General features: G+C 38.1%; 1 protein-coding gene across 1 annotated transcript in view; it reads right to left on the bottom strand.

The window, feature by feature from the left end:
* Window positions 1-1,786: 1,786 nt before the first annotated feature.
* Window positions 1,787-13,207, bottom strand: part of xxylt1 (xyloside xylosyltransferase 1) — a 34,391-nt gene continuing 22,970 nt past the window's right edge. Inside the window, exon 6 of the mRNA XM_042417207.1 lies at window positions 1,787-2,567. Within this exon, the coding sequence (XP_042273141.1) occupies window positions 2,171-2,567 (397 nt within the window). The 3' untranslated portion in view covers window positions 1,787-2,170. The remainder of the gene's footprint in view (window positions 2,568-13,207) is intronic.

Below are 13,207 nucleotides of genomic sequence, written 5' to 3'. Positions count from 1 at the left end.
TTGCTTAAAAAAAATGTCTAAAACAATTATTGGATTACCAAAATAGCATATTAATTTTCTGTCGATCGACTAATGAATTACTCGACTAATCGTTGCAGCTCTAATCTCCACTTATATTTATTAACCCATGTCATACACAGGTATGTGTTTAAAAGGGATGAGAGTAACACACAATACTTGTAATGGATGCATATGGTGCACATGGAAAAGCAGCTGACAAAACACAAAAAAAGACAATTAAAGGATGATACCAATGATTTTACATTTTTAGCCCATTAGCTACAAGTTTCTAATATTTTACATGACTTCTAACCACAGCAATAGTTTTTAGATTGGTTTCCTATCTTCCATACAGCCACTGGTTTCAGTTCTTTTAACTCCACAATGAAAGTTAACTAGCATAAACTTAAATGTACTTAAGATCAGTAACCCATCACTTTGAACAATTTATTGCATTTAATTTGTTTTGCATTTGTAAAAGTGGTAAAGCAGTTATGAGCAGAGACAAACTGTACTTGCATTAAAAGACACTTTAACGGGAGGATATGTGTGAGTTTTTAATCTAAGGTGTGGTCAAATTGATTTAGTCCTTGTTAAAATGTCCATGTCTGTAGATTTCTGCAGATGTCGACGCTTTCTGGGACATTGAAACTGCGACACTACATTACTATGTACCCATTCATTTTCTTAATGTCCTGAAAGGAATGGAAACATGGCTGCCTGAAGAAAAAAAACAACCGAAAAAATAATAGTTAATGGGCCAAAATGTCCAAATCATTGGTATAGTCTGAAAAAAAACAACAAAACTAAACATCTAAGCAGTAAACAGTAAAATAAATCCAACCATCTCAACCATGTCTAGTCAACAAAACCCTTGATGATAAAGCATGTGTTGTAAAGTGCAATCAGGAATTGAGAATGAAAGCTGTTTTTCAAGATTTACTCTCAAATGTCTCTTTTTCAAGCTAACAAGTTGTGTCAGAGCTATGGAGACTATGGAGTGATGTTCTGAGAGAGGTGGAGAAACATTTATGAGCTTCGGGGTGAATTCAAGGGAAGCTTATTGATTTGGAATAATGTTTATTCTCAAGTGTCTCCAGTAACCTTTCTTTGACTCCACTGATGGTGCAGGACATTCAGCTGCTTCTTCATGTGCGTGTGTGTGTGTGAGTGTGTGTGTGTTTAAGTGTGAATCACCTCAGACAATTTCCTGACAGATGAATATTGAGTGTTGACATTTCTTTGAATTCGAGTGTCAGTTCAGTGAGCACAGCAAGAAAACTCAAAAGTGGGTCAGTGTCTGCAGTCAAGCTCCTTGCTGCTTGACTCCTTCTGAAGACGAGAGTTTGCTGAACTGCAAATGCAGGGCATGAACAACAGCTATCAGTCTCATCATTATCTCCTTGACACCTTCCTCCTCCTCCTCCTCCTCCTCCTCCTCCTCCTCCTCCAGCCTCCGGATGTGTTTTTTCTCCACCATCACACCTACAGAAAGATGTGTTTGAAAAGATCTGTGGGAATGTGTTGTGCCCTGTGCCCAAGTGGCTCCAGAAAGATGGAGGTCACTGGTGGTAAACAAACCCCACTCTGTCATCCGCACGCTACGGAGGTGGGAAGTAAATGGCAACAGATTAGCCCTCAACTGGTGCGGTGTTTCAGGAAGATAAAGGTGGTGCAAGGTGGACTTGGGCCACTGACTGAAACCTTGTGGTGCTTGAGACAGAGTGAGCTAAAAAAAAGTAAGAATTGTTTGTTTATAGAGACCAATAAACACACTTATTGACACATAATTCATCTCATATAATATTTCTCTTGATTTGAATTAATGGCTAAAAATAGCTTACACCATTTTGTGTAAAACATGGCTAGTGGTCTTTTGGATTCGCCTCAAAACAAATACAAAATTTATTGAAATCAAATAATATATAAAACTTTTTTTTTTTTAAAAAAACTTGATGTTGACAGTGAGTTCATTATTCTAGGATAACACAGATGAACACCATACATGTAAGCAAGTGTGTATAAGAGGGTAACTCAGTAGCCCCTTGACCAGCAGGAGGCAGAGTCTGTGAATACAGAGATGATAATGGTCAAGGAGGGAAATGGCTAAAAAAAGTCTAAATTTCCCTCCTAAATTAGCAGGAAAAAGAGCAGCAGTCCAGTCCCTCCGTCAGTCGTCTGGAATGGGGCTGTTACAGTTCCCGTGGTAGATATAGACGGGCCCGTCGCAGCGATAATACAATTGAAACACATCTCCGTATCCGTGGTCCCTCCACCAGGTGCACAGCTGTCGGTTCCATCCACAGGCCAGGGAATAAAACAGTTCAGGATGCTCCATGCCGATCATGGTGAAGAAGTCCTGGTCCCCGAGGTGGCCCCTGAAGCGGTACTGGTCGGCTAGTTTGGCCACGTTGCTGGGCTTCAGCAGCTGGTTGTAGAGAGCTGAGGTCCTCATTGCACCTAGGTCCAATAACATCACACCACTGTTGAAGCCAGGGAGGCCCTCAGGAGGAGGCTCACCCACTCTAGTCTCAGGGTTCTCCTTACGATACTGCCAGAATGTGTGTCTGTGTGCGGAGAAGAAAAGAGGTGTCAGCTGTGGGTCAGTCAACATGAGTTCGTCAAATACTATGAACTAAGTGTCCATCCCAATCAGCAAATTATGGCAAGTCAAACATGACTCTGACACGGCTGCCCCTTGTTAGGCTTGCTGAAGCTAACCAATCAGAACAGAGTGGGCTCATCGGGAGGGGGGCCTTAAACATACAGGAACTAAGACTGCCTGTTAGAGACAGAGGCTGAACTGAGGGGCTGCATAAAGGGCCAGTATAAGATAAATAAGGAGTTTTTTTGGACTATGAATCATGCAAAGCTATTCTAGTGGAGTCCCAGAATAAAAATAGACCTGAAAATGAACATAATAGGTTCCCTTTGAACAATTAATTAATCAAGAAAATAATATGCAAATTAATCGATCATGAAAATAATCGTTAGTTTCAGCCCTAAATCAGGAACCATGTGTGATACATTTGTCTGTGTAAAACACACTTTTTTGGGTTGATGATTAAAAGCAATATCTTTCTAAATCTGAATTCATCCCTCTGCACAGACTGGAACTCATATGTATGTTTGGGCTGCTGCATTTATAAAACTGAGGGGCAACTCTGTTTAAGTTCACATTTGCTGAACAAACAGCAAAGCGGCCAAAACAGGAAGAGAGCAGGTCCAGGAGTGCCAGAGGCTCATGCCAACTCAGCACCCTGTTCTGCCAGCATACCAACACTCAAGTAGTAAAGTAAATGACACATAAAGCTTCATTCAATAAACATCTTTATGCACAGCACACCCTTTATGGGATTCATTAATATTATCTTATTCCCAAAGTTGTGTGATGCCAAAGTAGGAAGGGATATTTGGTTTGATTTTTACCAAAGTTGGGACAGTACGGCTTTTAAGCTGAGTGTTGGGGTACCTGAACAACATTCAATCCTTCATAAACACAACTTGTATGAATTGTTTTTCTTTGAGGAAGAAAAGACAAAATCCACATGGGACCAATAACAAACAGAAAAAAAACAAACAGGGTCATATCTACATCTGTCATTTTCTTACATGGTGCTGTTTTTTTTATACTTATATCAAGTCTATGGAGACCATGAGCCTCTATGCAGCGGGTGAAGAGTTCAGAAAGTTAGTGTATGGAAAAGAGCGTTTTGTTCCAACAGCCAGTGCAATGAAGGGTCAACTCTACCAAACACAACGATGAATGGGAATTTCTTTGTTCCATGCATGTGCGCACACACTCCGGAGAATTTATATTATTCTTATTACTGGCCAAGCCTTCTGTAGATTAAATATTAATGGAGAAATGTTCCAACTTTAAACACATGGCCATATATGACAGAAAAGTTTTGTCAAATAACACAAAATCACCCTTTAACTCACATGACTAAATTGGTGAAATTAAATTAGCTGCACTCTGTCTGGCCTCTCGGTGCAGATAAACACATGTGGGAAAATCATGTAAAACAATTATACTGTTCTTGTTGTACAGGATACCTCTTTCTCTCTCTGTCTCTATGCAGCTTGATTGAATCTACTGGGAGCAGCGGATTCTCTGAGTCATACTTTGATATTATTACTGACCTATATCCAGCAGCTGGAGCTCAACTGCGCTTGTCCACACAGTTTCATACAGTCTGCTGGTTTGGTAGCTAGGGACGTTAAGCCCTTGTGGAGCATTTGTCATTTCTGAAGACATAAACTGGGTGTACGTGCCCTGAGACACATTCAGACTGAACAACGTCAGAGAGGGAACATTTACACAGACTTTTCCATTCTGTCTTTCTGTCTTTTTTTTTTTTTTTTACATGACAGTGTAGCATTTGATGGCCATAAATTATAAAGTCAAGTCAAGTCAAACTTTATTATCCCACCAGGGGAAATGTGGTTGCAGCCAGATACATAAAAAAACCACATTCATCATAAAAAACAATCACATAATGCAACAATCTAGACAGATCAAAGGGACAAACAGTACAATGTGAGATCACTTCAAAATGAAGACAGAGCAAAAAACTGCTCAATGCCAAATACATAAAGTGCTCAGGTGCAGAGATAACATGTGCAAATTCAGGCTACCAATTGCTGTGCAAACAAAAGAGACTTTGTATGTTTTTGTCCTCTGAGCAGGAACTCTGTATCTATTATGTACAACCAGTATGCTGTTAGTATAAATAACAACATACTGGTGATGAGACATGACAGACAGTAAAGCTGTTATCAAAGGCAAATGCAATTAGGAAATGTGACAGTTGATTTTTTTTGTTAATTGACATTTTATATATTTCTATTTATACAGAATTTGTATAAAAAATACTGCAGCTAAGCTTTTAATTAACACCCTTATTGAGATTTTTTTTTCCCATTCAGACTGTCTAAAGACGACTTGGAAGTTTAGTTTTAATCTAGATTACAGCAAAGTTAAAATATAAAACTATAGTCCAACCAATACTGGATTTTGAGACTGTTAGAGATGGATATTTGACAGTTTAAAAACTCAGATAGAAATGTATGCACTGATTTTATTAAACAACACAGACATCACATAAACATTTTTTTTTTTAGAATTTAGCCTAATATATGAACTGAATGGGACATTTTACAGTTGAAAAATAAACTTGTCAGTGCTTTCTGGTGAACAAACTGCTGATTTATCAGTCAGGCTCTAATTAAAAAACAAGTCTAGACTAATGCCAAGACTAATGTGACTCCCCTGGAAACTTACCTACAAGCAATAATTTGTTCAAACTAAGCGCTACCGTACTCTCAAAGAGCTTAGTACATTGATGGTGTCATGAGGCTGATTTACTGTTTTCACTGTCAACAGATAACTAGACAAAAACAAAATTTGCTGCATAACGTTTGATGATGATGGACAGAGACCTGCACCTCGACGTAGTATTAGAAAACGTTTTCATGTCAGACACTTTCTTTACGACCCCTGAGTGATATATATTATGTCCCGAGTGAATTTGAAATGTACATATTGAAAATAGATGCTATTGCACGCTTTGTTTTTAAAAATGTGTTAACAGTCAGAAAAACTTGCATTTCAGTGAGGTCATTAATATACATCAGCTGCATCAAATACACATGAAAATATCTCCAGTCAGCTTCTTACATAAAGAACATCAGGAACTATTTACAGAAGAACAACAGGCTTAATGCAGAGAAGCACATGTTTATAGTTACTAGCTCAGCTCTCTTACATGTATATCAAATACCTATGATATTTTGATCCTAATTTCAAGTAACAAGAAGCCTGAATAGAGTTTGGAAAGATGTCATAGAAACAACACAGGTTAACTTCGATGTATACTGCGCATGCAATCATTTCTTTTTAACCGTCATGTTTCTCTTTCTTCAGTTCTCAATCAAACCGGTCACTCGTGCCTTTGAGAGATTGTCAGATTTGAGCGACTGGGACAGAATGCAGCTCTGTTCTGTCACAATGACTTATTTTGTACCCGTACACTCAAACCAGCCTCAGTCAAACTAGACATATAACCTCTTAGCTTAGATCAATGCTACTACAAGTACCTCTTCTCCTGCTTTGCTAGCTCACAGAAACATTGTCTCCTGCCTCCAATTTCCACTGCCAAGCTTTCAAAGTGAAGTGTCTTTCTCACTCCCGAAAGAATGAAAAGCATTAGCAGGTGACGGGGACACTGTGTACTGCAATCCCAACCAAATGTGCCTTTCACTTTGTTCAGGACAAGAAACAGCCTGCTCTTTGAAAGCTGCGTAAAACACTCACTGACAGAGGGGAGTCTGGTTCACGTGTGCACGAATGAAACGTCTGGTCCTTTTCATCACAGAGTAGTTTGGCAACCTAGAGAAGGTATATTGAAGAAAATTCCAGCACTGAGCGGCCTTGAAACAAGAAACTCTGAAATGCTGCCGCTCTAAATTTACAGGATCATAAAAACCAATGACCAATTCAATTATTACACACCTTATAAAACTGGGTTTATTCTAGTTTATTACATCTCCTCCCTTGAGTTATGAAATTATTTGATGGTGTAATCTCTTCAAGAACATCACATCTACCTGTTAAAAAAACCTCATTTTGATCAGAACAAAGATAGACAGAAATGTCACAGTGAGACTACTTCAAAGCTCTGAGCCATCCCTCAGTAAAACACCAAGATATGCAACCATTATAACAATTTCACAATCAACATTTGATACCATCTCAGAGCACAGAGAACATGTGGGATGTATCATACAACACAGACTCACAACCAGCACACAAAGCATAAAGACAGAGTGACTTGCTTCTGGCTAATGTCTCGCATTGTGTGTGTTTGAGGTTTTGACTGTGACACTTATGTAAGTGGGTCTTGTCTCTTGGGTTTTAAAACATTACAAATGCAGCTGCAGGGAAAAGGCATGTGGCGTTTTTTTTTTTTTTTTTTCCCCAATAATGAACTTTTCAGTGGCAGGATGTGTTCTGAATGCGGCTGGTGGGAGGACGTGTTCTCCTGCATAATGCTCTGTCCATTAACACCCAAACAGAGTGGGAGCTGAGAGCTCTCTCCACTCAACACAGGAAAACACTCCAGTAGAGAGGATTCACACAATGGCCCGCTAATACCAAGTTTCAAAATTAGAATAGTACAAAGCCTGCTTGCTAACAGCTAACGAGCCAGCTCAGTGGGCTAACAAGTCAATAACCGATTTGTTTCTCAATTGTTTACTCTGCTTGGATTATATTCTAAATAAAACATTTAATATACTGAAAATCTATCAATGCTAGTTTGTTTTGGGATGCACAGATGGAGTTCACCTCTTTCTCTTTTCTACTACTGTACCACCCTAAATAAAAGATAACACTGATTGTAAAACGACACCCCCATTTCGAACAGCTGTAATTGTCTCGTCCTCACATATAATACAAGCCTGACCTTTTCTAACATCATTTTTAGGAGAAAAAAGAAAATCAAAGCATGTCTTATATTCAGGCCAATACTGTTGATGCCACTCACACACAGTCAATACTACACATTTCATTTTGCATTGAACACTTGGATTTATATCCAGAAACTGCACCTGACATGTGGAGACACCAAGCTGATCTTCAGGGTTTTCATTTGGTTTTCTTATTACTTCACTTATTATAGCCAAGCAAAGACACCACTACTGACTGGATAAAAAGCAATAACCTTGAGAGCCTCTGTGACGTAAACCACAAACTGCTGCCATCACTTAATTTCCTTTTTTAAAAAAAAGAGTAGGAAAAAAAAAAATCGATTGCTGGTACTGGAATGTGCTTCAAAACTCTGAAATCAGTCATATACACTGGTAGAAAGAGTTGACCTTCATACTGTTGCAGACTCTAGACTCTCACATACCAATGCTTGTGTACAAAAGACCTGGAACCAGCTGCAACAAGGACTTTGTTGACATCCTTTAAATTTCACCAAATGAGGCTGTTCATGACAAATGGCACGATCTGCTAAGCTGCAGAGTGATTTAAATGTATGAGCCTGAGCTCACAGGAACAACATTAACAGGGGCTTCCCCCAGTTTATTACAATGCTGAGCAGCAATACTTCAGAGGCAGGACAGATACAAATCTGTTTGTAGATGCCGATGCCTACCAGAGCCTGCCAGGAAAACCATAGCTTCACTTCCAAAATAACTTACGCAGCAACCTGACATCACCGTTTACAGTTAGGCAGACCTAGCTTTACTGTCACGTACACACTCTTGTAGCCATACCAACTTCATTACACTATGACAACCATGTCATATATATACTAAATTAAAGAGTATGGTCTAGACCTGTTCGATATGAAAAGTGCACTGAGATAACTTTTGCTCTGATTTGGTGCTATATAAATAAAATTGAAATAAATTGAATTGAATGTCATCCACCAAATCATGAAAACAGACACCATGTTATATGTTTGTATGGTGTCTGTTTTTATGTAACATTAGAGAACTTGAAATGTTAATGTCATTATAATAATAGCAGGTTACTCCTTTAGATCAAAGATTCTCTTTTCACTGGAGCGAGATATCGTAAGTCATAAGATGCGAATGCACTTACAATTTATTTGAGCGATGATGTCACATTTGTACAATTATCACACTCTATCACATGCACTTGGTTGCAATGAAATTGTAACTCCTTCAAACATTTCACCAGTGTCAGCAGCTGTTAATTCAAAAATTATAAAAGAAAATTTACACGCAGACACACATTTACAGATACAGAAGACACTGATAGATAAGGCTGCTGGTGAACGACATGAAGAAAACATTTTAGAAAAAGTAAAAGGTTGGAAACTATGTTTCACAGAGTCTGATTCATTGTTTCATTCACACAGTCTTTAAAAACCCCAGAGGAAACCACCTGGCTGCATGTTTATTCCAGTAAGCAGCTGCTACATAAAACCTCCCACCTGACCTTGCCTCACATAGTCCTCACTACCCTCTCTCTCTCTCTCTGTCTCACTCACACACACACACACACACGTCCTAACGTCCTGTTTTGATGCTAGATGGAAAACAGTGAAGTAGTCTAAACGGACCTGGTATGTTTGTTTTACTATCTTGGAGAGGAACGGAAAAATCAGCTGACGAACAAAGAGCTCGAAAGTTGAAGTCCCTTGTTTACGTGCGCAAACACACACACACACACACACACACACACCCTTATTCCCACTAAAAAGGTAAAAGAATGGATAACAGTTGTTGCTATGATGGAGTGGATAAACATGGTCAGTGTGTTTCTTATCTTAATCAGACGCCTCTGACAAAAAGTAAATATGATAAAGACAGGCTGATAGGACAGCCGAATAGAGGAGGATACTACGGAAACTTGATATGTACCTATTCCCAAAACTTCTTACTCAACAACTTTCCAGATTGATAAAAAAAAAAAAGATTGAGTGTGCCAACAGAGCCACAAGTTTATCTTAACTGTACAAACTTTTTCCCATTTAACAAAATGTGCCAAACTTCTTGATGACTGGTGAAGTCATAACTCTCACTGGTTCATGTTATCTTAACACCAGCAGCCACACAAGAACTTTGCATTAATTAAACAAAAAAATTATAAAGACATGTCACTTTAAAAATGGCAAAGTTTGATTTAGATCAGCAAATAGAGCTGATCAAACAACAAGCAAACAAGAATAAGAACCTGACCAAACATTTGAAGTTAACTTGTGACACTTCCACACACACTTCCTTTTTGTGTGAACATTGCTGAGGTGTGAGGTATGTTTATTGAGTAGAAAAACAATGGTCTGAGAAGGAGTCCTGTTCTGTCTTTTGAACTGTTGTGCAGGGCTGAGGATGAGAGAATGGAGGAGTTTGGTCTGAAGCTCTGCAGTGCCACAGATGGGTGCCAAAGCCTGAGGTAAAAGTGGGTTCACTGACGTCAACTTTCTTAAGAACCTGACATTGAAGGGAAAATATCACAGACCATTAGAGAAGGTTTTATGGATCCTATCACTGTGTTGCCGGCTTAGTCACTTTGGAGGATGAGCAGATTGTTTAATTACTCCAGACAGCAATAAAGAGACAGGAGACACATCTGAATCACAGGATGAGGACAAAACATTTCCTGATTAGATGTGTCTCTCTACGTAGATCATGCCAAATTCTCACTTATTCATCTGGCATAAAGGACTCAAAACAGTGTATTCATGAAAACATCACATCATACTGTCTGTGTTGCACAATCTTGCTCAAGTGACTTTAAATCTGCTACTATTGATCACCATCTTGCACTCAGGCTCTATGCTGCCAGGCTCTGAGTGGTTTGTAGCTAGTTAATTTTATATAAGAGTAACATTCATCTGATTTATAATGGAGAGGCACTCCGAGTCCAGACCTATGATTTTATACAGTATGTAGATCATCATGGGTTTAAATAATCTTGTAATAATCTTTAAAGGGTCTTGTCCAGTAAAAACCATACTCTTGTCTGATAGGAAAGAGGCTGGGACTCAAAAGAATACAGTCTCTATCATAAAAAGCCACAAACACATGAAGTGAGCTCTCAAGAACCAAAGGCACCATCTTCCTTCAGTCTTTAGTACCCCGTGGCTCACATGAGCACATGGTTCTGACTGTCCAGATCAGCCTCTACACATCCAAAAAAGAGCAAATGGTAACTCAAAGTAAGAATAAAAAGCAGTATGGGTGTGGGGATCAATAAGTTATCAAAATATATAAGGGACCCCTGGGTGAGAAGATAGTTGTTAGATATGATTTATTAGAGAAAGTCATAACTGCCTATACTGTAGGGAAGATAACCATGGAGAGAGTAAAACGTCCCTTTGGAACCCCCTCAAGGACCCCTGGGAGTCCCTGTACCCCACTTTGAGAACCAATGAGGCCAGTCAGTTCATTTTTGTTTGTTTAATATGTCAGATGAAAGTCCATTTGATATATGGGTCCAACAATTCTTTCCTAGAGATATAAGCCACGTCGATGGAGGAGGCCATGTAAGGTTAATGAGCTTTGTTTATCTATTTGATGAATAAAATACTTCAGTAACAGCAACTATGACTCTGAATGATGCTGTCTTGGTTCACAGAGGACAGAATGAGACCTACACACTGGGGAAAAAATTCAAACCTGATCAGCTGTGCGTAGGTAAGGTGTTATAAAATATGACCCAAGCAATCCAAGCATATTGGAGCAGTGAGCTAAACTTGATTTTGTTGGCAGATGAAAGTGCTCAGAGAGAAAATAAGAACATGTTGTTCATCTTACCTCATGAATACTTTTAGGTGAAACACAGGAATGATTGTACAATGTGCAAAGACCCAGTTTTAGCTCACTCTGTCAATGCATTATAATTATGCTTCTCACTTTAAGTAGTGGATTTTTCCCTTCCCTTTGTTTGCCATGATATATGATATAATATTATTGCAGATTGGAGTAATTTAATTTAACTGAATCATTAAATGAAGATGAAGATATCCAAAATACATTATCTATTTACTGCTCCAGAATTAATGGCACCCATGGAAAGTAAAATATCAAGCAGGAATGCTTTATTATACCACTTTACCAATTATTTGAGCACAAACCACAGTCCATTACTTGGTCCATCTTTCAGGCCTTCTCACTTCATCCTAAAACAAGAGTGCCTATGATTTTGAAAACACTGTAGGTGGTTCGTTCTTCACAATCCTTACACCCCATGACTTAACACAGGGATGTTTTCAGTGTACAAGAATTCAGTTTTATCTGAAATGTCTGTTGCTCAACCTAATTCTCATGGTCAAATAATTTGTCATTTGTCAGATGATATGATAATATGTCATATGTTTTTCATTGGAAAAGTGTTGAATTTTTTCATTTGCAGTACATACCATCACCACTTTTTTTTTATTGCCGTTTCCCATGCTGCAGTGTTCCCACTTCCCTTAAATATCCCTAGTTTTATTTCTTACCTTTTTAATGAATTGCATATTGCATTCAAATGTTATAAAATACCTAAAAGCTTGTGTAATATGATCAATTAATGAACATGTATAATGATATATATGTTGTCTGTTGTTTTTAATTGACTATACATGATTATATATGTTTAGAATCTAAACTTTAGATGTTGAAGTGCAAGTGTTTATAAAATGCAGCATTGTATTTATGTTTTATGTTAACCTGAATGTTGCAACAAGTGTTTGCCAGAGAAATGTAAAAAAAAAAAAAAAAAAGGCCATGAACAGAATTGTGTTGCAAACTGGCAGCAAACAATGGAAACCAAAGGTTTCACACTTTTTACCACGTTCAACTGTTTACCAAATGCTACCAGAACTTTGCCGCAAAATACAAATTAAAAATACATTTCTAGCCAAAAGAAAGAAATGACAGTAATGTTGCATAAGATGCTAACACACAATATATGTACCTTGTGTTTAGAGTTAATGGAGAAATTAAAACTCACCTGGAAGAAAACATGAGTGCTTTTAGTCCTTTTAGAACGTGGGGTAGTGGTGCACTTCAGCCTTTTGTGGCCGAAATGAGTATCACAACAACAAACACTTAAAAATGACCCTGACAAAAAAAGATTTCACCTGGCAAAACCTTTTTTCCCCTGTTCTAAAGTCATAAACACAGGAGAGAAAACAATTTAGATCAGACTTAGAAAATGGATCACCAGAATTTTTTTTCTCACTTGCCTCTCAGGGCTTCCATATCCTTTCTACTGTGAGAAAGAAATGACTGTGAATGTACAAGTGAGGCCTAGAAAAACTTAAATCCATCTGGGGTTGAGGAAAGTGAATGAAATTGTCATTATTGATTAATCAAGAAAAACTCTTGATTAATCGTAAAATGTTGATCACTGTTTCCAAGAGCCAAAGGTGCCACCTCAAATGTTTTGTTTTGTCTTGATCAACAGTCCATTACCCAAAGATATTCAGTTTACTATCATAGAGGACTAAAGAAACCAGAAAATATTCACATTTAAGAAGCTAGAATGAGAGAATTTTTGTATTTTTTTTCTTACAAATGACTCAAAACAATTAACTGATTATAAGAAATAGTTAGTGATTAATTTTTACCGATTGTCAGATGCCGGTCCTCGATCAAATCATAGCCACAGAACATCTTGACACTGCATGGCGCCTAAAGTCCAGATGATGTCTAACTTCCATATTGTGATGTATTTACG

This window comes from Thunnus maccoyii, chromosome 7 (genome assembly GCF_910596095.1).
Source record: "Thunnus maccoyii chromosome 7, fThuMac1.1, whole genome shotgun sequence".
Taxonomy (NCBI): domain Eukaryota; kingdom Metazoa; phylum Chordata; class Actinopteri; order Scombriformes; family Scombridae; genus Thunnus; species Thunnus maccoyii.
This window is presented reverse-complemented; position numbering and strand designations above follow the sequence as displayed.